The sequence below is a fragment of the Rhinichthys klamathensis genome, unplaced genomic scaffold (genome assembly GCF_029890125.1).
Source record: "Rhinichthys klamathensis goyatoka isolate OS25496 unplaced genomic scaffold, OSU_Roscu_1.1 h1tg001175l_1, whole genome shotgun sequence".
Lineage (NCBI taxonomy): Eukaryota > Metazoa > Chordata > Actinopteri > Cypriniformes > Leuciscidae > Rhinichthys > Rhinichthys klamathensis.
This window is the reverse complement of record NW_026607374.1, coordinates 168,225-192,500: the sequence shown is the minus strand read 5'-3', so window position 1 is coordinate 192,500 and position 24,276 is coordinate 168,225. Positions and strand designations below refer to the sequence as shown.

The following is a 24,276-nucleotide window of genomic DNA, read 5'->3' as shown; positions in this document are numbered from 1 at the left end:
GGACCACATTATTACTGAATTTTCCAGACAAATTCACAAGTGTTAGTTAAGAGAAATTACGAAGAAGCGAAGCAGAAGGTGGAAAACATCAGGTTTTGGCAGTTATAGCCTGGTCTCTCACATACCTCGTTTTTATTGACATACCATAACCGTCTCCCTCTCTGAGCTGCTTTGTACAATAATCCAGAGTAAGCACATCTTTATGAGATTCCCTAGACCTGCAGTGAAAGTACACAAACACGCAAACCAATGGCGAGCTAGTCTGCAAGGACCGGGCCTGATTGTGAGGGAATCCTTTGTACGGCATGAAGTCATGACTGATGAGATTGGTGCCAGCCACGGAGAGACCAAGAGGGGCCCTTCCATTCAGAGGACCACAAAAAACACGCAACCAAGGGTAGGAAAAGTGAGGGAACTAGATTTAGGACAACACTGCTTCCTTCTCATTTTAAAAGAACTAACCAAATCCCCAGGGCAGCCCCTAAAGAAAACAAATTCAGTATGCCAGATGGCTAGTGAGACCATATACCCTAAATAGATGATTAAACACAATACAGTCACACGCCATCCACCCCACCTTCCTCCATCGGAAGAGTGAGGCACAGTTGCCCCTACACTCATGCATTATTTAGAAGGTGCACTTCTTCTCCCCTCACCAAAATCCCTCCATTATTTATGCTGAAGGACTGAGTAGGATCCTAATAGGCATATAGGATTTCTTCATTTGTTGTGCAGGCTCCGTCCAATGAGGGAGGCTGGGAGTGGGTGGGAGCAAGTGAGCGGGCTATTAATAGACAGCTTTCTAGCTCTCTGACTCCGTGTGGAGGCTGACACGGGATGCGCTCAGCATGCATAACGAGTAAAGGTAGCACCAAAGAATTCTTGCGCCCAAGCTTATAGTTGCACGCTGCAACTCACTGGCAGCCATTTGACAGACCTGCTGATTAAAAACAAGGTGTAAAGTGGAAAAGTCTGTCTGTCTGTAGTTGGTCCTCGGCATACATTTAATCTAAACTACTGCTGTAGGAGATGCAGACTTCTTGGCTGAGCACTGAAGCCAGGATGATGTTATGTAATGGCAGCTAAAATGGGCGTCGGATACATCCTGTGCCTCTGGGCAATGCTGAAATGACTGATTGGAGTGTGCATGAGTAAAACAATCTGCTAGTGCACACCACAGTGTCCTTAAATAATCCAAAATTTCATTTGTAATCAGTTCAACTAACTACAAAACATATCGTGGCCACTTATTACGAATTCGTTCTCTCGTTTTAGTAAATCGTAGCCACGATTCAATAATTCACTCATTTGTTTTAGTATAGTGGCCAGGAATTAAGAATTTGTTCCCACAACTTTTTAATTTGTCCCCTCATTTTAGTAAATTGTGGCAACTTTGAACTAATTCATACTCTCATTTTGATTTCACTAAAACAAGGGAACACATTATCCCTGCTTTCTCACATACATCGCTAAACTGTCTATTTGATGTGTGTTTTCATCTGGAAGATGTATTTATTGGAATACGTCTCTAAGATGTATATAGGTTTAAAAATATGTTGAAGTTTAAATAAGTGTAAATAAGCATTATTTTCAATAAGCATTACGGCTACATAGTTTATTATTATGCAATTATTTTTCTGTGATGCAGATAATTTTTGATGTGTTAAGTTGCAGTCACATTCACCGATGTCTGGTGAATTTTCATGGTTGAAATTCAGTCATTTCAATGGGAATCCACGGCATCAGGAATTTTGCGTAAGGGATGAAATATTTCCCCAGACAGATTATTATGCACAAACATAAGCAAATGGGGGAAAAGAAGTTGAAGAGGGTAAATCTGGGCTACTCCACATCGATCCCATTAGTCTGGAACGCCAACAAACAGATTGATAACAACACTGAACACTGACCAGTTTAAATTAAAACACAAAAAGAATCTAATTTATTTAAGGACTAGAACGACCTGCCATATTAATATTAATAATTGTATTCTACTGTGTAATATATTATTCATGTATGCATTTTCAAAACCATGTAAATAGGGCCTACGTGTTTATATAAAAAAACAATGCCTTCATCTTTCTCTTATCGGAAGAGTTTCAACCAACGATCACAAAACATTCAATGCTCACCAGCCCAAAGCAATGCATTATTGATATTTTTGCTGCTATCTCTTTAAATGGGATTGGTCTGTTTTGTGTGCGTGTGCATGTGAGAGAGACAGCGAGTGGGAGGCAAGCTTTGTGTGGAGAAACAGAATGAACGGGCTGTTATTTTAGTCTAGCGCATTAATTCACTTGTTTAATATTTATTTCCATACACATATGAAGTGGTATTTTCCGTCTTTGGAACTGGGAGAGGTTTACATCTCAAATTATCATCACCTCCGCAAGGAAATAACGGGCAGGGCTGCTGCTGCTGGTATATTTATTTATTTTCCCTCATGCGTCCTGCAACGTTGTGGGAAACGCGATCGAGCCAGGCAGCGATCTCTGATTTATGATGGATTAATGATCGTGTGAGCTGGATGAAAGAAAGGTAAGATAATCGACTGTTAATACATTCGATTATTCTTTAATGTGATGTATGTTTTGATCAAGCTTAGATGGCGTTTGACGCAAAGGATTCAAGGAAACCCAGGATACTGCTAATAACAATTGTCCCCGGGGAACAAGCCTTGATAGGAAGAGGATCAATAGTGCTGATGTAAAAAAACAACAACAAAAAAAGCTGGTTGGGGGCGGGGGGGTTAAAGACAAGGAAACGAGAATGCAACATTATTACCGCTCGGGTGAACGTGCATGTATTTGGATGAGTCTCAAAACCTAGTGTGCATCCTACCTAGGCTGCATTTTTGGACATCACTGGCCCATGCTGCCCAAAAATGCTGCACGCGACCATACACTGCAATAAATATTGCCTTAATGAGTATTGTCATAGTAAAACATCGTAGCCTAATATAATAATAGCCTACTAGTTTTCCCCCTTGGAGAATTTAGTTTATTTTTCTTCCCGTTGTCAAATAGTTTGGTTCACTTAAGTTCGTTATATTGATGCTTAAAACATAAATGTTATCTGTAAATTACTAATAATACAAACTTCTCAACTAAAATCATTTCTTGTTTAAAACCAGACAGAAACACTGATTAATTATTAAAATAAACTGTGATACCCAGGTAGGCAGCTCACTAGGTTTTGACACGGCCTTTGTCTCGCTTATGGGATGCTGAATATTCCTCATGTACATGACGTCACCTGTCCGTCTCCTGAGGTCGAGATACACACGTTATCCTCCGCGTTTTGCGCGGTTGTCATGACGTAACAGGCAAATGTTTTGTTCGACATACGGCAACGGCGTTTACACAATGATACAAGGCCCTACAGTGTTTGTTAATATTTAGACAACTGCATGATTCCACACTTGGCGCCAAGGTTGCTCTCTGTGCAGTGTTATACGACGACAGGAACTTAAAGGGATAGCTCACCCTAAATTAAAAATTCTGTCAATCTTTACTCACCCTCAGGTCTTTTCAATACTGTATGATTGTATGCGAAACATAAAAGATGTTTAGCATTTTTTTATACATAAAAATTAATTGAAGGTTTAGAGTTACAAAATGGTGATTAAACGATGACAGAATGCTTATTTTCAGGATTTCTTAAGTCTAGTCAGGGATTGATTCTGCTAAACTGTTTAGAAGCTTGGAAGACCCTTAGTCATTAGGCCTACTATTTTAATTCAAAATCACCAGTGAGTTAATGAGAGTTAGGCAATGTTTAGAAAAGCATACGATCGTACTACTCTTAACATTACAGCTGCACAGAGTATTGTGCACTGAGCATGCACATTTTCTGTATCAATACCTGAATGACTGACTGCATTTGGACAATAATAAGCTGAATACTAGAGAGATTACTGCACAGAAAGCACCGGAACTCAATATCTGGTCGTCTGAAGCAAAACCGCAGCACGTGTTGAAGCGCTGCCCACGAGGCTATGCGCTCTGACATCATTAAAATGTTAAAATTAAGATCTGGATGAAACATTAACAGTTGCACATTTCTCTCCATTGGTTTGTTAGTAATACGACCAGAGTTAGCAACTACAGCTGTAACTAATATCATGGGTGAAAGTGATCATGTGTGGAGCCACACTCAACCCACACAAAGTAGTGTACACTACCCTCAATGAGAAAGTGTAGATTACTTATCTTCACTATCATACAGAGAATCCCCTTCTCTCCGGGTCAGTTTAAGGGCTGTTCACACCGTGGATTAGTACTACAAAATCTTTATAATCATTCTAATTATGTGAGAATAGTGAAGTAGGGTACACAGCACAGCTATAATGATAAGAACAATGTCATTGAAATCACTTTCATAATAATTTCTTTCCAGCTGAAGAAAGCTAAATAAGAAAAGAGCTAATAAGAAAAGAGCTTGATTATTTAAAGAGGACATGTCATTACTGCAGTTTGTGCTTATAATAAACAGAACATTATTGTCTGTTGTTGTGGACACTAATTTAGTTATTCTTGGTGTGAATGGCCTTTATCAGTGGCTAGTTTATCAGTTCGTTTTTTCTTTCTTTTTCACTTTATCAAAAAAATAGTTTAGGCTTTCCACACGGAACACTTCAAACTGTATCGGATCAACCTGAAGTTTTTCGCTGGCACCATGTGATCCTAATTAAGATGGTTCCTTTCCTGTTTTAGAGACTGTACATCATTCCTTATTTATCTTTGTACGACTGCAATAGGACACGTGCTCCAAATTCTAGCAGCAGCTCTTCCAAAACACATACAGGTGCAGATTTTCTTTTTACATTAATATAATTTGTGAAGTCTGTAATGGTAGAGTGAAACTATTAGGGGTGTAACGATACCCTCATGTCACGATTCGATACATATCACGATACTGAACTCACGATACGATGCGATACTCCAAGACATATGATAAAAGGTTAACAAAAAATGTACTGTTGATTAAAATGCTAACTTTGATATTACATTGTGGGTTTAAATGAATAGGTTTGGACTTGGTGCTTGTAACCCAAGGACAATGGTGACACCAGAATAAAAATATTCATGATTCTGAAGCTGAAAATACAGAATTATTTTAGACGAATATGCTTGCACTCTGTCACTGACATTAAGACATTTGGCATTATCAGGACCCACAAATAGTCCCCCATTGCATTATTATACATTATAATCAACATTATGTATAGTAGTTTAATGTAGTATTGACACTAAAACTCTGAATTTATTTATTTATTTTTATTTAGGGGGAACTATCCACGATACGTATTGTTGCATTTTTGTATTGCGATATATTGTGGCACGATATATTGTTACACCCCTAGAAACTATTCATCAGAGTACAGATTTCATACCGTTGTCCCACTTATAAACTTCCAAAGACTTGGTTCAACTTCATATAACTTCTGAAACTTCATTTGAAATTCCACAGAGGAAGTCTCAGAAGTGTTCTTAAGCCACCTCTCGCTGAGAACACGACTAGATTGCGTGGTTGCTTTGAACATGCAAATCCCTCTCAAAGAGACCACTGCCAATCCTGTCCACTCCAAGGAGCTTCCACTATCCCATCTCCCCCCTCTCTCGTCCCATCCCCCACCCTCATTGTGTGCCACATCTATCCGTGGCAGAAGCGCCGGGTCTCCATTCTTTGCTTGTTTGTTGTCGTAGGGCTTGTGTGTTTCGTCAGTAAATCCTAATAACATGGGTAAGGAGGCCGGGCCTGTTGGCGAAATGAAAAGGCTTGCAAAGTGGCAGAGGGGAGAATGGATTTACTCCATGCAGACGTGCTGTCAACAGTTGGAGAAATGCTCTAGAAAGTTTATAGCGGTTTGTCCTTGACTGATACAGACCAGTTCCCTTGTATTCGAAAGCATTTGTTCTATAATGGCATCTTTGTAAAGGAAAAACTTTCAGGCCAAACATCTCAAACGTCTAGCTTCTGGACAGGATAGTATATAACAGTATAGAACCATATTATGTAAAATCCAAGTGTTCTCTAACCATCTGACCTCCCCAAAGAAGACCTTAAAAGATTAGTTCATCCAAAAAAATAAATAAAAATAAATAAATAATTTACTAACACTCAAAACACTCAATGTTTACAAATTTGCATGACTTTCTCTGCAAAACACAGAAAAAGATTTTTGAATAAGGTTTCAGCTGTTTGTTTGTCCATATAATGAAAGTTGGCGGGTCCAAAAAGGACTTCCCTGCCACATACTTTGGGCTTACAATGACATGAGTAACCCTGATACTGACAAAGATAATGTTTTATGAAAGAAGGACAATATAGTTAAAGGCATTAGCATATGTTCTCAATCTCAATTTTTGCTATTTTTAATAAAGTCAATAATCCTCCCTAGAAAAGAAGGAAGTACTCAGAATTTCTCAGAATTTGGCCTTGACCCAATGAGTCTTTAATTTGACGTCATTATCGATTTTTTTCAAACTTAAGAACAGTTAGAGGCCAGGATGAAATCATATGCAATAACTTGAGGTAAAAGCTAAACAAACAATTTAATCAGTTATTTAGTAGATTCATTCATTTGTAATGAAGTAGCCAATTTATCTTTGATAAGCTAATTCCAGCTATTCTAATCCTCTCAGCTTGATTCAGAAAAGAACCTCTGTATGTGTGGCACTTTTATTTGGAAAAGTAGAAAGGCGCTCAGCATGCGGACATCATTTATAAGCCGTGTGCTTTTAAAACACCCCCCTAATTATTTAAGAGGTGCTTTTTCCCCTCCTGTATGCCCAGATGAACTCCCTTGAACCCATCTGGATTGCAGCCATGCCCTTTCCATGTCTCACTTTCAAATTCTCTGCCTCTTAACTGTTTCTGGAGGTTTTCCCTGGCTACTTCCCCTTTTCAAATTCTTCATGGGGGCGACAGCTGAACTGATTTGTTCTAGTGCTGGATGTTAAGAGAAGAACCACAGCTTTAGCATCTGAATTTTAAATAATCTCATGTAAATTTGAAATTGTTTAATGACAAGCAGATATATCTATAAGGTGTTAACATCCTTTATGTAATTTTGTTTCGGTGTATAAAAACCTATTGACTGAAACATGAGAACACACCCAGAGGTTATAGTTAGACCTTTGTACAGAGAAGGGTCACTGTGTCAGAGAATTGCTGAGCAACATATACTGGTTATTTTAATGCAGATCTAATGCCACAAAACTTCCTCTGTGAGTGAATCGCTCTTCTTAATGTGAAAAGTCTAAATATTGTGAGGATATCGTGAGAATATCACTACGGTATTTTGAGATAAAAATATAGTTTTAAATATAGATTCCCCACCCCAACCTTTAACGCACATTACTCCTTTTTCTTTAAAACTATACATTTTGTGCTGAAATGGAAGGTAAAGACAGCATATCGATAGGGCCCTGGCAAGCTGCCACCACTTCTTACTTGGCACATATCTCGGTACAGAGAGTTCCCATCAAGCCCCATCCAGAATGTCAACTAGCCTCATTTATTAAAAAAAAAAAAAAAAACATCCCTCGCCACTCAAACATTTGCTGCACATGGTTTGTCATTGCATTGTTTGTTTGCCCCAGTGCAGTGGACCACTAGCCCTTTCTGTGTCAACTTATTGAATGGGGCCTCAGTTTTCATTGGGAACTCTCCACTGCATTGCCCACACAACATCTTGGTGGGCCAAAGCGCTCCTCTGCAGTGCAGAAGTGTAGCTGAAGGCATTCTGATGTGCTTCATCAGGCAGTTCAGTTGCTCTCCTTGGTGCTGAAGTTGCTCTCTCTCTCTCTCTCTCTCTCTCTCTCTCTCTCTCTCTCTCTCTCTCTTCACACACACGTCTGCTATTTTAGATACTTATAGTTCCTCTTAATTCTGGACATTTTTCATGCCAGTTTTTCCTCTTTGCACACTGCATTAAAACACAAAAGAAATTGTCTCAAATGGCAGTGTTTTGCAACTTTTTTTATTTTATGTCCCCCAGAGTCCCATCAGTAAAGCTCAAATACCCTTTCATCAATACCAATTGAACCATTGAAATGAATCGCATGTGGTTAAAAATCAGACTCATCGTCTTATGTCAAGTCTCTTTTTAAAGAGACACCTGAGCTTATTTGTCTTCACAGGTTTTGACACTTCTGGAGGAAATCATAGAGAAACTAGCCTGGATGCCAGCCCGAACCCTGCCCACAACATTTTTTGATCGGGAAGTTCGGTCTGGACTCGCTCCATTGAGGAGTAATTATGATCGGTTCAGAAATCGTCGGGCCAATCAAATTGCCAGGGCGGGCTTTATACGATGATGGACAGATGATCTGCAGGGACGTAATCCTCACGTTATCAAAGAGCGCTTGGGTTGAACTGGTTTCCCTCAAAGGTGACTGCCGCTGGAGAACTGAGATGTAGAGATTCCGCTATCGCGTCCGTTGTAAAAGAAATCGACAGCGCATTCATTTTAAAAGACGAACATAGAACTGCAATCAAGGCAGTTGTCGATCGGAAAGATGTGTTTGCCGTCCTTCCTATGGGATTCGGCAAAAGTTTAATTTATCAGCTGGCTCCGATGGTAACTAAGAAGATGGGACGCAATGAAAACCCTGTGGTCGTTGTGGTTTCTCCTTTGGTCGCACTCATAGAGGGCCAAGTAAAAGAAGCAACACTCGTTATTTTACTTCTTCCAGCGTGCGTGCAGTTGAGTTCTGTAGTTGACAACTGTGCAATGCAAAGTAGTTGACTTACTGCGTTGCTCTCATTGGTTGTAGGTCTATCCAATTGAGTGCAGAGTTTTTTTTTCCTGGTTCGGTTAAGACACGCCTCATAATCAAAGCCCTATGAAGCAGTATCAGACTCACATTCAGACTAGAATATGAGTATGACGAAGTCAGGCTATAGAGAAACGTTACTAGCAGATTAAACTCAAAACGTACATATTCTGTATTCTTTCCTCAAACAGGAATTCAATTATTTAACACAATAACTTAAAAAACAACAACACTACAAGATTTATTGTGATGAAATGTTGTTGTTTTTTTACACACACACGCTCAAATGTTTTTTTTGTTTTTGTTTTTTTAAAGCTATTAATATTTTTGTTACTTCAAATTGGTAAAGACAAGTACTGTATGCTACAAAATATGTCTATTTTAAATAAATGCTGTTCTGTGGACATTGTTATTCCTCAGAGAATATTGAAAAAGATGAAAAGATTTTGGTTTCCACAAAAAATAATAATAAATCTCTTAAGCAGCAAATCATCATATTATAATGATTTCTGAAGGATCGTGCAACACTGAAGATTGGAGTAATGGCTATATGTACAAACTACAAACTACATAATTTTACTCAAAAGATTCGAATCTATTACTCTATAACATTCTAATATTTTTATTTTTTAAATAATCTTTAAAAAATGTATTTAAATAAATTTCAATATAAAGTTTTCTAGGTTTAACAAAATAGAAATCTTATGAATTATCCATCCCTTGCTTAAGTACTCCTAGTTGGGAATCACAATTTAATACATTTCTTTTGCTCAATTTCTAATCAAATCAATAAGTTCTTGCACTACTTCTCTGTTGATCACATGTAATCTTAGAAAGCTCCACCTCTTGAGTGTGGGTGGAAATGGGGTTTCTGGTCAACTCTTTAGTGTTTGGTTTCCTAGGGAAACACAATAGATGTGTTTTCAAAAGCCGTGAAATGAGTTGTTCATTTGCATAGTTTTTTACCTAGATTGTGTTTCTCTTGTGAAGGTCTAGTGGTCATTCAGTCAAAACACTCATGCAAAATCAACATGTTTTGCTTTTCTTCATGTAAATCCAACTCATGCTGGAACGCGCAAGTATTTCAGCTGCAAATATAGTCTTATTGAGAAAAATGTCTTAAAGCAAGCAACACTCATTGACATTTTACACTTGAACCATTAGAACACAGAGCACGCACACCTGCATGGAGGGTTTTAAGGTGGACCAGGGTGTTGAAAAGGCAGCTCCGCTTCAGAATATATTCTTCAGACACTTCCAACAAGGCATTTCTCTGAACAATTCTAATGCCTTCTTTAGATATTTTATCACTGGCAAAACTGATATTTCAGAAGACTGTTTATTCTTTTTCATCATTTGGGTCATGATACAATATATTTATGTGCTGAAACATAATTTACTGATTTTCACTCACTATGCATACAGTGAATGTGACTACTTTGAATAATAAATGAGTCAGCGAGAAAGTGAGTGAACACCTGCATTGATGTGTAAAATACAGTAAAGCACCTGGGTCTTACAGTATGTTGTGTCATGCACCTGATGAGTTCACCATCATGACGTTTATATCAGGTCAAATTTCTAGGTTTTGTTCATTCTTTCCATTTCCATACTGAAATATACTATCAGTGTCTGTAAAAAAAGCAACTTATGTCATCATGCTTACAATTGCAAAAGATATATAAGATATTCAACAAACAGATCAGATTACCTGCTAAATGACAGTGTAGACAGTTGGTCTTAAAGGAGAACTCCGGCGCAAAATGAACCTTTGGTCTAATAAAACATTGGTACCTAGTCAATCGTTCTCTGAGATTTGTTTTCATGATAATCGAATGTAAAGAGTTTTATCTCTAAAAACGGTTTAGCGTATAACGCTAGTAATGGGGGCATATAATAAGTAAAAAGAAACCGCTAGTTTATACCACTAACAAGGCTCAAAATAGCCCCACACGAACACAGTAGCATAATGCGGGTCCCTACATGCAAACCGAAGCATTGAGAACTTTGTAAGTGTACAGACCGTTTAATAAGAAGATAAAGATAAAGACAGTCCACTTCGTGTACACAGACAGGAGCCATCTTTGGAAAACAGTCTCGACTAATCAAACCACGAACGCCATTCATACAGTTCAGAAGTTCACTGAACTTCATACAGTTCAGCTCACTTAGCACGTCGTTCGTGGTTTGATTAGTCGAGACTGTTTTCCAAAGATGGCTCCTGTCTGTATACACAAAGTGGACTGTCTTTATCTTTATCTTCTTATTAAACGGTCTGTACACTTACAAAGTTCTCAATGCTTCATTTTGCATGTAGGGACCCGCATTATGCTACTGTGTTCGTGTGGGGCTATTTTGAGCCTTGTTAGTGGTATAAACTAGCGGTTTCTTTTTACTTATTATATGCCCCCATTACTAGCGTTATACGCTAAACAGTTTTTAGAGATAAAACTCTTTACATTCGATTATCATGAAAACAAATCTCAGAAAACGGTTGACTAGGTACCAATGTTTTATTAGACCAAAGGTTCATTTTGCGCCGGAGTTCTCCTTTAAAGATCGGATTTGAAACACAAATCTAATTTGGTGGTCAGTATTAAACAAGCCTCTGAATCTAAGTCTACTGTTACAAATATTAGGGTACAGTACAATATTAGGGTTAAAAAACCTTAAGCCGCCCACAAACTGTGTGAAAAGAAACGGTAAAAGAAGTTTTGATTAAAAATGCAGATAAAAGGGCTTTTTACCCAAAGTATGAGGACAAAAGTTCCTGGGGAACTGAAACGAACAGTCTTTTCAAATGGGACTTTTAGCATGAGGGATTTTTTATCTATTTTTTTTTTTTGTATTTAATTTTTTTACCCCAAAAAGGCTAATATAGATGAAGATTTGTTGAAATTAAAAAAAAAAGATTAAGAAACTATATGGGAAAGAGAAACAAAAAAATATGTTGCTAAAAATATTTATCCATCATATTTGTGGACCAGTGAAAATGTTGGCAGGGCAAGTCAAAATCTGTCATTGGAAAAAACTGTTATTGTTAAGCCCTGCCATAAAAAATGAACACTTTTTAAAGAGCCCTGATCATATGCATAGTGTGAAAAATAATAGTTTCTTTTTTTTTCATAATATATTTTTATTTCACTCTCAAGATGTAATTGCATCCAAGAGCAATAACTCAACTCTGGTCTATTCACAGGCTTCCAATGCTGAATATGTCCACTCCCAGTGACCTCAAGTCTCCCTGCGTGACACGGAACGGCATGGTCAAGCTGCCCCCCCAGCCCAACGGCCTCGGTTCGGCCAGCATCACTAAAGGCACACCAGCTGCCAAGAATCGCCTGTGCCAGTCGTCCTCTGTGCCCACCATCTTGCCTCCCCCTAGCCTGCCGTATCACCTGGAGCCCCTGCCCACAGCCGCCTCACTGTTGGGCCCCGACCTGGACACGAGCCCCGTGACTGCCATCAAACCTCCCCTCCGGCAATTCCCCAAACCCCTGCTGGAGAGACAACTGGTGCTGGATGAAAAGGTGCTGAACCGGCTCTTATGGTACTTCACCACAGCAGAAAAGTGCATTCTAGCCCAGGTGTGCAAGACGTGGCGGAAAGTGCTCTACCAGCCCAAGTTCTGGGAAGGTGTGATGCCCATTCTACATGCCAAGGAACTCTACACTATCCTGCCCAATGGGGAGAAGGAGTTTGTTAGCCTGCAGGCTTTTGCTCTTAGAGGCTTCCAGTCCTTCTGTCTGGTGGGGGTCTCTGATTTGGACATTTGTGAGTTCATCGACAACTATCCGCTGTCAAAAAAGGGAGTCAAGTCTGTCAGTCTTAAGAGGTCGACTATCACGGATGCAGGACTTGAGGTAATTATGTCCAGGAATTATTTGACTATTAAGAAATACAGATAACATATTCATGCAAAAAACTTTGTGTATACCGTGCAATGGTAAATATCGATCAACGGGTAGAGATTTATACCACAGTTATGGCTTTACGAACTAAATAAAATGTAAGACTGGACTTGTTTTTGTCCCTCAGGAATTGATTGAATGGTTGTGGTTTGCTATTGCTGTGGTGTCATGTGAGTGACAGGTTGTCCCGTCCCCGCGCCAGTAAACACGTCTTCAGAGAGAAGAAGAGATGTCACTGCAAGAGGGAGGGGAAGTTATTCTGATTAAATATTACAAATGCACAAGAATTTGAAAAAAATAATAATAATAATGATGTGCACAGATAAATCATTTATAATAAATACGGCAATATTCCATAAAAAAAACAATAATTGTAAATTTGGATTTCATGGCATTATTTAGAATTTGTATGATTTTTTGTTAAAGTGCTCGTGAACCAGAAGTTGCTAGTGTTGTTAGGTATTTCCAAATCCCCTTTCACACAAACATTCTGGAAAATAAACTGATAATGTGTCCCGGGATTTGTCATAAACTAGCGTATAGCGTAGGCCCTATCGTTCCACTAAGCTGGCAAACGATCTCAGCTTCAGTGTCATCACCACGACACACCCCTTGCGGCATTGGTCCTGCCTTTTATTCACACAGGGCACATTTCGGGACTGATTACCGGGACCGGCAATGTTACTAGGTCCCCATCCTGGGACATGTTTGCGTTCACACAGAAGGCACTATTGCAATTGTATGGCAATATTTTGGGATCAACGTTCTGTGTGAAAGGGACTTTAAATAAGTGAAATTAAATATTGAATATACCCATCCCTCACTCATAGCAGACTGACGGTTGAAGGTGAATGGTTAAAGGAGTCATAGTATTACCTTGGATACCCACGCTCTATTATAGTCTTTCAGGCCCTTCTAAAAAAGAAAAGTGGAAAAAAAATAAACACAGATCTCCTCTGACCCTTATTTCTGAATGCATTATTGTTTCGCGAGATTTGATGCGATATTTTGGCTGTCGTGGACGGTCATTTTAATAATGCAAATGAGGGGCGCGTTGATTGGTGGCAGGAAGGAGGGGGGCTTGACACCGCAGGTAACTTCAGCATATCATTCCAAAATGACATCATGGCGCAAGTTGTGAATGAACCCGACCTGGCCGCGACTAGTTTTGCTAATAATGTTTTGTGGTATATTGTTTTCATAATTACATTTAGCTAACAGTTTTAGGCACTGAGCATGGACTCCTGTACCATCACTACTGTAGTGTAAAACAAAGTGGAAAGATGTGGCTAGCATTCGTTGAGTCCATTCCCCGTGTTTACCTCGAAGCTAACGTTACATACAATAGCCGCATTAGTAGTTAGCTGCTGTTTGTTACACACAGTAGAGTAATAAAAACACAGTCTTACCGTTTCAATTTCAGGCAAGTCCCTGAATGGCACCTTTTTCCAAACGTAGCTTCGAGGCCAACTTCGCCTGATATTGCCCCAAATTTGTAAAGGATTCCTGTGTAAAATGTTTAGCGCAGAGTCCGCAGACACCTAACGTTGAGCCAGTTGATAGGGTTGTTGGAACAGCGTCATTAAAAATTAATTTCATCCACTGGTCCCTGGTAGTTTGGTCCGTTTTTGGTAGAGAAAACACATTTGAATGTTGATTCTGGCAGTCAACCACAGAGCAACTCACGTGTGCACTACATTTCTGCATTTTTCTTGACTGAATATGAGTGGGAGAGGGGCGGGGCGGGCTTCCTGCAGCATATGTCTGCGGTGTCCATATATGGTATATCCTGCCCCGTCTTGACGTCAAGTCGGGGGAGAAATTAAAATCTCGTATTTGAGTGCGCGTGCACGTGGGCTGGTTTACGAACCCTGGGGTAAACAAACGCTTCACTTTTGAATATCGGCTTCCCGGCCAATGTATAATCGTTAGGCAATCATAACATACATTGATTCTCGTGGAAAAGTGAAAATTACAGGTTATGACTCATTTAAGGAAATTCAACCCAAGCCGTCAAACTGATGTCATCCGAGAGGGAACGCCATTCCAGAGCGGAAGCAAATTTTTTTCTGTACATTAACTTGCATGGATTCTTATATTTTGCTTTGCAACAATCAAATATAAAAAAATCTTTGAATTAATTTGTGAAGTATTTAATTCTATATTATTGAAAAGTTCTATCCTAACTCGTTCATCCTATGAATTACTCTTTATGATTGAAGATTTCCATCATTTACTACCCACCCCTATTAAGTATGACAAAATAATTAGCTGTATGGAAATGTGATCAGAAGCAGCTAACATACATGGTTAGAAATAAGTGTGTTTTGCAAGAACATGCAGCAATGATCACTCTCATCACACTTGTCTCTACTCTCTATGCTGTTGCTATTCTAGGACTGGGCTTTTGTTGCCATGGCGAACTCTCAAATTGTTTGTGACGGCATCCAAGCTTTTTTTCCCCTCAGATATGCAAACCAGCATGTGCAGAGATAGAAGCTGGAGCTTCATCTGTCTGAGAGAGGACTGTGCACCTCGGGCTTGTTTTGTGAATTATATAGGGCAGGGCAGGGCAGATATCACAGCACAAGGCTTGGATCATGACCAAGTACTCAATAAAAGAGTCCTGCCTTCAAGAGTTGTTTTCTTGCTGAAATGAGCTCTTTCCCTTGCAATTTGTCTTAGTCTCTTCATCATAAATATAAGATGTCACTGGAAACTTTAAGTGATTAAAAACAGAAAATGTGTACATTGTTCCCTCTTTTTTTTTCCTATGGCTTGGTAAATAGGTCAGTGGGGTCACACAATCCATTAGTTGCAGTCCTTCTGAATGCAAACACTTCTTGTTGATCACAACAATTAGGACAAAAATTCAGGTGTGCATTATTTGAGCCCTACTCTAGTTATACATTTTGGACAATCTTTACATTTAATACACAAACTTTTAAACAATTAACTGCATTTAATAGTTCTATGCCATGGATCTTTCTAATTTGGAATGCAGTCAGTTTTCCCAATGTGCATAAGTCAGGTTAAGAATTAGGTATTAGAAGAAGGAAAATAATCTTAAGTTTCTTTCGGACAAACGGTTCCAATATGTATCTGTAGCCTATCATTAATGTTATTTCCATTTTGTTGTGTTTAAAAAAAAAATCAAGGTTCAAAACATATTAAAGGGGTGGTTCAGAATTTTAGACATCGGGCCTCATTTCCAAGTTAGCCTTAGTGTTATTTATCAGTGGAGACAGTTTTCGAAAATTGTCATCCAGTCGTTCCAGTTGCATAGTTCGCTGGTGCTAGGCTAGCGCGAGTCAACGGTAACTGCTAGCCTGCCATTAAAAACAGTTTTACCCACTCCACAGTACACCAAAAGCAAATAAATTATAACGCCAGACTATCGATGTAAATGTCTGTTGAGAGAATAATGTTAGAAATCAATAGGGTTGGGTTTTATCCGATACCAGTACCTACTCTGTATTTTTTAAACGGTTCCGGTGCTTAAACGATTCTTGAAACGGTACTTAAGAAAACGAAACCGCACACACTTTGTCAAAAAATAATACCCTTTTATTTACAGGGCCAAACTGGACACAATATTAACTTAAATCTTTAAACAATATAAATACAAGTAACATATGGTAATAATAAATAAACCAATATAAAATAAAAATTCGCATTAACATAATATAAAATAAAACAATATTGTATCAAACAATGTAATAATACTGGAGATTAATAGAGATTACTACCAGGGTAATCTAATATCGACATGGCTACAGGTTCCCATGTTTTGTCTGCTTGAACCAGTCATGTAAAGCCTAGTTCACACTACATGGTTTTAAAATGTTGGGCTGAACTGTGCGGTTCACACTACATGACTTGCTCTCTGTGAAATCAGGAGTGTTCAAGTTGTTGAGCTGTTCACACCACACGACACAACGTGATTGATCCGCAACAGGAGGTAACACACTACATGAGTTGACAACAACTCTGTCACCCAACGATTCTATCTTGTCTACAAACCACGTTTTGTCACAAAAAATCACGCGATAAAACGAACCGGAAATGCCGCGAAACAGCCATAGACAGTAAAAGAAATGGACACAGCAACCCCATTGATTTCAAGGGAGAAAATTGAAGCCTGTTAAAAGCTGATAGCCAGGCGTACTGCGCAGGCTCAAACTGAGCCTGTCACGTGAGCAACCTGTATGTCTTCTAGTAGCTGTGCCGAGTGAAATCTGAATAATTTCCTTCCGAATCTCACAGAGACGGAGAGAGTGAGTATTAGCTGTCCATGAGCTAGCAGCAGGATCAACTTTATGACTCTCTGTGGGCTTCTCCCTCGACTTTATGCCTTCACGTCCCCCCGATTGCCTGCGAGCTTCTCCTCCTGTCTATACGGTAATTTCTCTACTGTGCGACGGAGAGTCGATTCGTTATGACGCAATCATTAGCCTATTTTTATAAAAACTGCTTCTACGGGGCCATAACGTAAGATACAAGGTAATGGAGCCTTTTATACATTGTCGTGTTTCTTTAGAAATAAATAATGGACAAATGGAGTCTTTGGACGCCTTAGATGTAAAGTTATTCGCTGTCAAAGCGAGTCAATGGAATGCTAACAGCAGGTGAAGTTCTGCTACAATGGGGGCTCCCGCGAGGCTTCAACTTCCGGCTGATGGATTACCCCCTGGGAAACAGCACGCACGCCAATACCCAGCGAAGAAGACGAAGAAGAACACAACACGCGATTATGGACGTCAGACAGAAACTAGTGCTGCTCTGATTGGCTGTAGCTCATGACATCACGTGAGTTTGAGTCGACAGCTCTGGATATCTAGCATGCTAGATATTTTTCTGGGCTCGGTGACACATCTGCGAGCATCTTTGCTGCGTTGTTGGCTCTTTCATACTAACAGATTGGCGAGCGTTCATCTCCCGCTAATCCCCGCGATTTGCACGCGATAACACCCTGACCTGTCGGCGAGCTCAACGATTTGCAAATCGGGCTTAAATCGGGCTTAAAATCATGTAGTGTGAACTAGGCTTAAGTTATCTGGTCATTGTACTAGTTACGCAGCGCTTAGCTTGGCGAGTTTGGTATTTCGTTCCCACTGCGTCTTAGCTACGCAGCTTTGAGTAAACCTATGAAAGAGAACGTCTCTGGTTACTGGTGTAACCCATGTTCTCTGAATAGGGAACGAGACGCTGTGTTCGCTGCCAAACTCCTTGCGCTGCCGACAAGCTTCCTTTTTCGGCAGAGAAATCTGAGGAGCAGATGATGCGCGCGCTAATATAATATGACGACGTAAGAGCGTCAAGGCGGCGCCCGCGCCATCAGCCAATGGATTGCCGTGATTCTATATGGGTTTCAGACAATCGGCACACCTAGAGAGGGCGTTCTGACGAGTAATTTTACACGTGAAATGCAGCCAAACCTTGGAGCGTTTTGTCTTCGGCATCTTCATTAATCCCCTCGCTATCAGCAGACGTTCCGGGAGTCTCCAGCATATTGATAACGGCTCCCTAATGCCCGCAAATTAGTTAAAATCTCCCGGAATCTAGAGCGAGCGAGCAAGAGCGCGCATGCGAGACAGAACAGAATGTGCTCGAAACCGTATAGTGCGCGCACGGCGGAGAGGGAGAGAGCGAGAGACTTTGCGTGTGTGCGCCTCATGACACAGAGACTCAGGCACCGAAATCAGTCACCGAAATTTTCTTTCTTATTCGGTCTGGTTACTACCATTTACGTCGGAACCTTAACAGACATTTACATCGATAGTCTGGCTGGCGTTATAATTTATTTGCTTTTGGTGTACTGTGGAGTGGGTAAAACTGTTTTTAATGGCAGGCTAGCAGTTATCGTTGACTCGCGCTAGCCTAGCACCGGCGAACTTTGCAACTGGAACGACTGGATGAAAAGTTTTGAAAACTGTCTCCACTGATAAATAACACTAAGGCTAACTTGGAAATGAAGCCTGATGTCCAAAATTCTGAACCACCCCTTTAAGCTCTATTGACAGCATTTGTGATTGTTGATTACCACTGGAAACAATTTTGACCCTTAATAATTCTGTCTAAGGGTGTAACGATACTCTCATGAATGCATATCCCGATACTGAACTCAAGATATGATATTATTGTTTGTGATACTCCAAGACATTAAAAATGTACTGTTTGGTATACACTGATGAATAAATAAATAGGCTTGGTGGTAACCGAATGGACAGGACAATGGTGACATCAGAATATTCATGATTCTGAAGCTGAAAATACAGAATTATTTTAGACGAATATGCCTGCACTCTGCCACTGACTAGATACATTTAAAATAATTGAGGCCACTTTTTACTAATAACATAAGACATTTGGCATTATCAGGACCCACAAATACTCCCCCAATGCATTACTATACATTATATTCAACATTATATAGTAGTTTAATGTAGTATATTGACACAAAAACTCCCACAGTAATTTTCATTTTGTGTGAACTATATACAATACAGATGTCACTATCCACATAGGCCTACATGTTGCTGCATTTTTGTATTGCGATATATTGGGACAGATATGTTACACCCCTAATTCTGCCCCTCATTAATTAAAAAAAATAAGCACAATAAATCACCCTGCACATCTGGCCAAAACTGAAATCATGTCTCTTGAATTGTAATCTATTCTGTGACATACGGGTTTGGCTAAAAAAACAGAAGGCTTAGGCCACTCACCGGTGATAGTGCAGGCATCCATGCATCAATGTTATTTCCGTCCTTTCCGCTTTGCTCAATAATTCCAAGTCTTGAGCTTTGTTGTCATAGTATAGTTTCCCAAAATGCGTCGAGATCGCACACTGCAAGCATCTGCAACATCGAGGGAAAGCCCTGAGGCCAGGCAACGCATTCTCATCCTTTGGGGTCATACAGGTGATTTCGTCGAAATCTTACGCACATGGCATCCTTTAGCGTCAATATAACACGCACTGTTATGGGTAGGTTTAGGTCTGGGGTAGGGTACGGTTATGACGCCTTGGGATCTGCGTCTCATATTCACGCTAAACGATGCCATGTGCGTTGGATTTAGACGAAATGTACAAAGAGTCACATGTATGACGCCAAAGGATGGGCCAGTTGCATAAATTTAGCCAATAGAGTTGGACCAACTAGTTAAGAGGTAATCAGTCTTACTTTTCCGATTCAAATTAGACCGATCTACATTATCTAACTGACTTTAAAAGTTAGGACCAGTTTTGAATAAAAAGAAAATAGCTGAATAACTTAAGACTAGACTAAGCAGTTTAGGCAACCTCTTGTTACCTCACTGGTCTTTCACAACGCCGTTGTGGCTCAATGAAACCTGCGAGGCGGCGACTGGAAGTTACTTGCGAACGTCATAATGCTCTAGCACTACCTTGTTAAAGAAACAATCGCGATCCAGAGGAATAGTTTTGTTTGCTGTTCTGTGGACGTGTATAATCACGCTGAGTGAGATCATAAACATATAGCCTACTCTCATAAGTAAATTAAATAGCCTAAAGACATAAACAAGAAGTGTGAATCTGTGAGCAGGAAAAAATGAAAACTGACCGTTAATTTATAAGTTTGACGGAGCAGTTTGGCGACACCGATGGTGAGCTGGAGTTATGTCTTTGTGGTCACTTTTAGACAGAAAATCTAAAGAAAATTATATACAGAAAGATAATACAAATATAATTTCACTCACCAAGCCTATCACTTGAAGCAAATATAGTCGCTTCTTAAATATCCGCACCAGCGAGCGCGTTGGACCGTTTAGTGAAACTGACGCATATCTAACGGCAGATGAAGTAAACCCGTAAATCTTCATTATGAGTCCTAATCATAAATACAGTGCATGTTAACAATAACAGTTTAAATAAATAAAATAATGATTTAAACTATGGTTTAGGCTACTTCTGATTTAAACATTTAGATTAAATATGCCATTCTCATTAATGGAGTTAAAGGCAGGGTAGGCAGTTTGTTTCCAAAACACTTTTCCCCAAATTTGTTTAAACTGTCTCTATACCAATAGGCTACATATCTAAAATGTAAGTAGGGGAGAGCAGGGCACAACGTAACGCTTTTTGACTTTCTCAGTTTGTGTAAATCTACTTAGGGTTTAGAGTATTTATTTTTTCCCACATTAATTTCCCACAAATCTAGTACAATTATGTGGTTTTGTTTTATTAATACAGTGTACTTTTTTCTTGATTTACCCCGAAAGAATAGAAGTGAAATGTGACAACGTGCCCCATAAGGTGGGGTACATTGTAACATGTGAGGGGCACATTGTAACATCACCATATGACAGCTTAAAATGATCTAATCAAAAAAATATACAAGTCAAACCAAAATATTTTATAATAATATACAATTATTAACTTTTTCATATAAAATAATGGCATTTTTTAATAATTAAAAATAAGCTAATTTTTGAGTTTTTTTGAGAAAACACAGCACAGTTCAAAACAAAATAATAATGAATAATTTCTGAACATTGACTCTCAGTCTTTATTTACATGTTTCTCATGTTTTATCAATATAATTCATAAAAGTATAGAATATAATAGCATATTTTTAATAGGGGCACATTGTAACGCAGTGTTACAACGTGCCCCAACTGCACAACTGTTTAAACCCTGCTAGTGTCTTCTGCTAGTTAGCGAAGCATTAAAGAACTATATCAACTGTTAAACAACAGATTGGAGATTAAAATAATATCAGATTTGTCTAATTTTAAATAAACACAAAAAATAGAGATGAAAAATTAACTTAAGTAATAAATGTACTTTTGCTATGGTTAAATAAATGTTCAGTGATATCTTACAAAGATTTCTGAATTTTGGCGCAATTTGTTGAAATGGCAACTAGTAAATGCACTAAGATTTGTCATGCTGGCATGTGTGGAAGTATTTAAAAGGGGTCATATAATGGTACATGCACTTTTTCAAGTTGATTGTACTGAAATGTGTGTTGGCAGTGCCTGTACATAACCATCCTATTATGATAAAAATTCATCCAGTGTTTTTGTTTTAATCTCACTCAAATTGTTTCCTCTGTCTCAAATTGAGCCGTTCGATTTTGTGACGATTGTTGATTGACAGCAGTGTTTCAACACATCCCCTGAGCGAGCTGTCATCATAGTCCGCTATTGTTGATACGCTGGAGCAGAATGGGGTCTAAGCGATTGTGGTGTTCTGTTCTTGGGTGTAATAACGAACACAGAAGTCATTTGGATGTTTCCTAAATCCGAACCGCTGAAGACGCAGTGGCTGAGTTTTGTTTTCGAAGGGAATATTCCCCACGAGCAACGTCAATGCTTTCATGTTTGCGCGAATCATTTCTCACCAGACTGCTTTATAAACGAGGGTCAGACTCAGTATAAAGCTGGTTTTGCTAAGAAGCTGGTCCTGAAAAAATAATAGTAACCAACTATTCATGTCCCTGCTGCACCTCCAGAAGAAGTGAGTATACAGTTTTATTAATCTTTATATTAATCTTTGCAAATCGCGAAAAAAAGTTGTTCATGACCATTAACTGTAACATCAATCTGTCAATGAACTAACGTATACATCAGTAAACACAGTGTTAGTATCTCACTAATCTACCCTGCCAGTACATACAAAGATAGATCAAAGTGACATTATGTTAACCAACCATTCAGAAACGTCCTGTTCGAGCCTTAATTGTCAAACTTCTTTGCGGCCGTCATCTTGTTCCGGGTCCGACTCCGGTTCAAACTGATACGGTTGCACAGATGTGTCCTCAGAGACTCCCGCTGCCATTCTTTCTCCAAAATATACCCTCAACTGTTGTCAAGGCAACACTCCACGTGCGTTGTGTCAAAACGCCCGCAGAACAGAGGGGCGGAGTGAGCGAAGCTCATTATCATTTAAAGGCATATGCACTGAAACGGCGTGCTGAAAACAGAGCTGTTTTTGACCAGGTAAAATTAGTGTTTTCTTACAATACTAATGAGAATTTTTAATTAAAGTATATTACAAAGTTTTCATTTAGACCCTAAAGATTCATATTAACTTGTACAAAAATGGCATTATATGACCCCTTTAAAACAAGTTTGTTACAACTAGCCCCACGTTACGTTGTGCCCCGCGCTCCCCTACTCTGTGTCTGTACTCTGTAGTCCTCTCAGGGCTGCAATAAACACAGCTACTCTTTCCATTCGTAATGAATGCAATGATTGGCTGGGCGACTGTCACTCTCCCTCGCTACCATGGCTACCACCCCTGCTGCTACAGGAGCTGCCCACATGCGCGCACCCGGTTGACTCGCTCATTTCGAAAGAGGAGAGGCTCGTACCGGCCGGAAGCTAGGAAGCAGGGGCGGAGTGGGACCAAAAAATCAACCGGGAAATTTTGTAGACCACCGGCCCTCGTCGCCGGCAGCGCCGGATTAAGAGTTCAGAGGCCCCTGGGCACAATGTCTTGTAGGCCCCCTCTTAGGCAGGCCAAATGTATATTTTGTCCAAGGACATTTTAATATGGCATTTACAGTTTTAATGACTTAAAAGGAACTTAGTTGTAATATGCTGGATTAAAGTTCATAAATGGTTGTTCTTTCACATAGGATTTTATGTTGGGTGGACCTCTGTGCCTCTAGGGGGGTTCGGGGGCATGCTCCCCCGCAAGAAAATTTTGTACATTTGAAGGTTAAATGCATCAATCTGGTGCTCTTTGAGAGATCAAAATTAAGAGCTTCAACCCATGAACTGCTCATTGAACAAAGAAAAAGCATTGATTTGTACATGGACATTAAAGAGGGCTCAAACATCTTTTTAGTTATGAGAGTCTCAGTCTACATTACATTATCAATGGTGTTTTAGGATGCCAAACAATTATTATAATACTGTAATAATGATTTATATAATTACTCCTATGACGTAAAATCCATATAGCCTATAAATGTACTGTAAAAATGAAAATGAATATTTCCAAAGTATATTTTAGCCTACATTACACTATAGGCCTAGTAGCCTATAGCAAAATTAAAATACTTTTGTCCTAATTTCTTCACTGGCAAGAAATAAACCCTTGAGCTTTTATAGGAGAAAACACCAGATCACCGTGCTGATCGCGTGAGCAAAGAGCGCACTTTTCTTTCAATCACGCAGCACAGACAGGATGCCTATATACTTAAAGTCTTGTGCTGTTTTATAAAGGCACAAAGCCATATCATGGTTTCGATTTTAGTTCGTTGTCAAAATATAACGCTAGAGACCTTTGTGGTATAGGCGGTACAGTTTACATCTCATATGTGTTGGGAAAAGGGAGAAGAGAGAGTTCGGCAAAAGGCGGATTCGAACTCGGGTCGAACGCGTCAAAAGCTGCTTTCAAGCACTTCACACCCTACGACCTACGCCACTGTAGCTACATCATGAAGGGTGTCTTTTTGCTGAAAAGACAGGCACTTAGTGCAAATATATAGTGCAAAAACGTTTTTTTTTTTCTCGCTTGGGCCTCAAGTGCGCATGGCTATAACACTTAACATGGTATAACTATTATCAGACCGGCCCTCGCGGGCCTCGAAACACTACCGGCCCAC

General features: G+C 39.4%; 1 protein-coding gene across 1 annotated transcript in view; it reads left to right on the top strand.

Moving 5' to 3' along the window:
- Window positions 1–2,527: 2,527 nt before the first annotated feature.
- fbxl16 (F-box and leucine-rich repeat protein 16) overlaps window positions 2,528–24,276 on the top strand; it is a 31,444-nt gene continuing 9,695 nt past the window's right edge. Inside the window, exons 1-2 of the mRNA XM_056244949.1 lie at window positions 2,528–2,538; window positions 11,983–12,646. Of these exons, the coding sequence (XP_056100924.1) occupies window positions 2,528–2,538; window positions 11,983–12,646 (675 nt within the window). The remainder of the gene's footprint in view (window positions 2,539–11,982; window positions 12,647–24,276) is intronic.